This window comes from Oncorhynchus clarkii, unplaced genomic scaffold (assembly GCF_045791955.1).
Source record: "Oncorhynchus clarkii lewisi isolate Uvic-CL-2024 unplaced genomic scaffold, UVic_Ocla_1.0 unplaced_contig_8902_pilon_pilon, whole genome shotgun sequence".
NCBI classification, from domain to species: domain Eukaryota; kingdom Metazoa; phylum Chordata; class Actinopteri; order Salmoniformes; family Salmonidae; genus Oncorhynchus; species Oncorhynchus clarkii.
In genome coordinates, this window is record NW_027260952.1 from 43,762 (window position 1) to 48,455 (window position 4,694).

Consider the following 4,694-nt stretch of genomic DNA (forward strand, 5'->3'; position numbering starts at 1 on the left):
CACTGGTGATATTAGTATGCGAAAACACGCATGTAAATTCATACGACTTGCCTTTGCTCTCTAACCCAATAGTTCCCTTCTAAAACCAGCCTGCCCCGGAGGACTCTGCAGAAAGGGCGACGGAACATATAAACAAACATATAACGAAGAATATTAAACTAGTCCGCTTGCTAGGGACAATCCCAAATCTTTTGCCCGAATAGCAGCTCATTTGCGGACGAGACAAACCAAAAAAACAACCTAATAAGGGACACAAAATAAACAAAAGTTGCTGACCAAGCGTTTGACAACTTGCCACAAGCACAGCCCACGTGCGTCGTCCATGGCAGAAACACTGGCTCGCTAATCGAGAGTTGCGGCTCGCTAACTTATACCCCAATTCTCCCCTGGTCTCACAGTCACACCAGCCTCTAGGTGACATGGGCTACATATATTTCTGTAATGCATAGAGGGCACTAGTTGGTTGGTTGTTTTTAACCATAGCCCCATGTAAGACAAAATGATGTTAGACAAAGTGTGTGATGTTTGAAACCCTTATGCTTCCACAGGAGGCCCTAGGCCCCCCATGGTACCTCCAGGAGGCCGTTCCTCAGGCCCCAGACCGTTTGGTGGTGGGGGCCCCTCCGCTGGCCCTCCACGGTTCTCAGGGGCCCCAGCCTTTCCCCGGAGCAGCGCCCCCGACCTCCCCAGGGGACGGGCAGGCCCCCCGCGACCAGAGACCCCTGGCGGACCCCCTCCCCCAATCCCCAACACCCCACGGCCCAACCAGAACTTCCAGAGCCGAGGGACCCCACCTGTTCCAGGAGGAGCCCGGATCCCCAGCTCAGCCCCAGCACCTCCACCCCCCAACCTTGCAGGCAGACACCAAGGCTTGCCCCCTCCCCCTGGCCCGATAGGGGCCCCGTCTGGGCCAAAACCCTCCTTTGGGGCCCCTCCGGTTCCCAGTAGTGGACGTCCCCCTCTACCCCCAGCCCCCCACCCTGGCAGACCCTCAGAGGACCCCTGGCCCCCACCCCCACCCCTGGGGGGCCACCGGTCCTCCATATCCAAAGATGGACCACCGCCACCATCTTTCAACTCCAAGCCCCCCAGCTCGTCTTCCTCTCGGCCCTCCATCGGCGGTGGTGGAGCTCCCCCTCTCCCTCCTGGCAGACCGGGCCCTCCACTGTTGCCCCCAACGCCTGCGGGAGGAGACGAACACACCCCCAGACTACCACAGAGGAACATTTCACTCAACTCGCCGGCGCCGCCACCTGGCCGGTCAGGACCACTGCCACCCCCTCCCAGTGAGAGGCCGCCCCCTCTGGGTAAAAACCCCCCAGGACGGACGGGTAAGGATGCTGCTTCCTTCAGCCTCCCTTCAGGTCATATAATGATGACCACTGTCTCTTTTTGGGTTAGCTTAGCAACTAGAAACATAGTTAACCTTTCTGTGGTCAGTTTGGTCAGACATCAGTACACCGTGTATGTGTTTTGAGACTGGATGGAATGTAGTTTGTAGCTATGATGTGACCTATAGCGATGATATGATGTGACCTATAGTGATGATATGATGTGACCTATAGCGATGCTATTATATAGAACTAGTGTTGTATTGAACTCTGTGGTGTAACCTCTTCTCCCACCAGGCCCGCTCCCTCCCCCTCCCTCCTCAGGTCCACGTGGAGGCAGTATAAGGTCATCTCCTGTCCCCCCACCTCCTAACCGCCCGGGAGCAGAGCCCCCCCGTGGGGGACAACGGCCCCCGCTCCCACCAGACCGACCGGGAATAGGAGGCCCTCCTCCCCCCATGGGCAACGGCTTCCAGAACTCCCATCACCAACACATTGGTGAGTGTAAACAGAAGGAATTCATATGATGAGTAATCCTGCTTGAGACCTTACTCCCTGATGTGCCCTTAGCTCCCATTGCTAATGACTTGGCTTCAGCTCAGTGGGCTAACAGTTTTGTGGTGCAGAGAAGACCCGGGTTTGAACCCATATAGGTCTTTAATTGACCTAGCTGAGAGTTGTTTCTCTCTCTGTCAGATGAGTGGGAGGCCCGGTTCCAGTTCCACCCTGTCTCAGACCTCCCTGTCCCAGAGCCTTACGTGTCCTGTCAGAAGACATACCCCAGCAAGTTGTCCAAGACTGACGGCAGAGGTAGGAACCAAGGGCTTTCCTCCCAGACCTGGGTCAAATGCACGTCAAATACTTTGAAATTCTTGCGCTGTGCTTTAAAAAATAGCAACGCTAAATCAAGTGTCTTCTATATGTATTGATTTGTCCCAAATCTGTTTCCTCCTGAAAGTTTCCAGCCTTCAGAGTATCTTCCTGCCCTTGACAGCCTGCTTGACATGTCCAACTTATTTTCCTCTTTCCTGTCCAGGTTCAGATAAAAAGTCCAGGGGTGCCCCCCCACTACCCCCTATCCCCAGGTGAAGCGCTCGTTTTTGGGATGTCTCCTCTCCCTCCCCTCCTCTCCCTCCCCTCCCCTCCTCTCCCTCCCTCCCCTCCTCTCCCTCCCTCCCCTCCTCTCCCTCCCTCCCTTCCCTCCCCTCCTCTCCCTCAGAGTACATGGATGTAAGTATGTCACTTCCACTGCCTCTGTCCATGAGGCTTATATAGCACCTCCATGGAAGGACCATATTTGCAGTGGGACTCACGCAACCATGTGTTTCTGCCTGGAGTTGACAGAATATTCTCATTTAACGAACAGCACTCCAAACCAACCAAAGTCGCAACAGAGGCTCGTTTTATAGGCTATGCATTTGGTTTTGCTCCACTATGTAGTGTTGAAACTGTATACTTTTGTTTTCATTTTTCACTGTGCCTTTTTTTTTTTTTTTTTCAATTCCCAGATTGTTATGAAGGATCTTTATGAGATTTAAGGGAAACAGTCGGATGCTGTGCCTGTCTTCGCCAAAGAGCAACCGAACTATAGCATATCAGTTACAATATTCTAACCATCGAAGGGTACTTCTCCATACAGTTCATGTGCAGTTCACGGCCATGTCTTGACCTTTGTTTCTACACGGTAGAGACAAAATGGACGCTTGTGTGTTACAGTATGTGTTGATTGAACTTTAGGTGAAAATTGAATGTTTTTCTTTATGTCTTGAAAGAAAAAAAGAACGTCACTCATGACAGTTGTTAGTTTAATTTTGTATGATTTGAGTTGTCGGGAAGGACTATTTGTTTTTATTTTCTAAAGTTATCTATTTGACTATTTTTCTTCTACACAGTTACAGTATTATCTTCTGCTTCTGTACTACAGCTCTGGGACGTCTCCGCTACTTGATATTAACATCAAGCTTGTCTCAGAACCACGTGCAGAGAGACAATCTAATATTTGACCTATGAAAGTAAATCATTAACATGTACTAAAATGTTACATACATGATCCTGAAGTTATGATATGAATGAGCTTTGCTCCTAGAATTTGCAAGTGTTTAATGTATGCAAGGAGGATGTGAATATGGATCAAAATATGCTGGCTGTAGGCTGATGTGTGAGAGAAAAGTGCTATGTTTGGCCTCATTGTTTTCTCTGTTCTGTAAAGACGATAATATGCATTTCTGAATGGTGAATGGCAGGAGCACGTGTGTTTGACCAAAGACAATCGGCTGCACTAGGACGTAGTCTCTTCCCACAGAGGCGGTGTCTCAGATACAACTTGCATTGGAGACTACCTAGGACCAAACGGACAGAAACATCCAGCAGAAATGGAACGTTTCAAAAAGAGGACCATTAAAGTTGTGTGTTAGTTCCTCCTCAGGTGACAGACATAATGAATGACGGTCCTCATGGGGACATTTTTCTTTCAGTCTTCTTTCAGAATGTATTCTGTCTCTTGTTCCCTAGTTATCTCTGTTAACCCAGAAGTCAAATATAGCGTAGTTGGGTCAGCTACACGCAGAAACTGCACACGGGAGATTAGTTCCCTAGTTATCTCTGTTAACCCAGAAGTCAAATATAGCGTAGTTGGTTCAGCTACACGCAGAAACTGCCCACAGGAGATTAGTTCCCTAGTTATCTCTGTTAACCCAGAAGTCAAACACAGCGTAGTTGGGTCAGCTACACGCAGAAACTGCCCACGGGAGATTAGTTCCCTAGTTATCTCTGTTAACCCAGAAGTCAAATACAGCGTAGTTGGGTCAGCTACACGCAGAAACTGCCCACGGGAGATTAGTTCCCTATGAAATTTACAATGGTACTGCAGAGTGCTTTATGCACTTTGGCTTCAAGGGAACTTATATATGATTATTCTTTTTGATGCTTTCAACTGCTTTTGTTTCTGCCTTTTTGAGTGTATTTTCTTCCTGATGCTTTTCAATGTAGAACAAAGCAAACTATTTCCAAATGGATTTTCTAAATAAAGCAAATAAAGTTGGAGTTGAGACTTCTTGTGTTCTCGTACAATATAAAAGGAAGTTAGTTGCTTCACTAACACTCTCAAACTACACTATTTTAGAATCGAATCCATTTTTTTTAGGGGGATATGCAGCGAGTGGAGTATTCTAGGTTTGTATCTATTTTAAAGGTGTCTAGTCTTAGCTAATTCGTTGATTTATTGACCTAAATGTATTGATTTATTGACAGGTCTTAACTCACATTATACAGACCTCTTTAGAGACCCTTACCAACGTCAGAGTGCGGTCGCTTTCCCACCCAATCAAAGCCGAGTATAGCTCCTCGAAACAACACACTTTGGCG

The 4,694-nt window shown here is 48.4% G+C and overlaps 1 protein-coding gene across 1 annotated transcript in view; it reads left to right on the plus strand.

Moving 5' to 3' along the window:
• LOC139402506 (WAS/WASL-interacting protein family member 1-like) overlaps positions 1-2,805 on the plus strand; it is a 32,110-nt gene extending 29,305 nt beyond the window's left edge. Inside the window, exons 5-8 of the mRNA XM_071146494.1 lie at positions 549-1,331; positions 1,629-1,829; positions 2,028-2,141; positions 2,368-2,805. Of these exons, the coding sequence (XP_071002595.1) occupies positions 549-1,331; positions 1,629-1,829; positions 2,028-2,141; positions 2,368-2,420 (1,151 nt within the window). The 3' untranslated portion in view covers positions 2,421-2,805. The remainder of the gene's footprint in view (positions 1-548; positions 1,332-1,628; positions 1,830-2,027; positions 2,142-2,367) is intronic.
• The last annotated feature ends 1,889 nt before the right edge of the window (positions 2,806-4,694 follow it).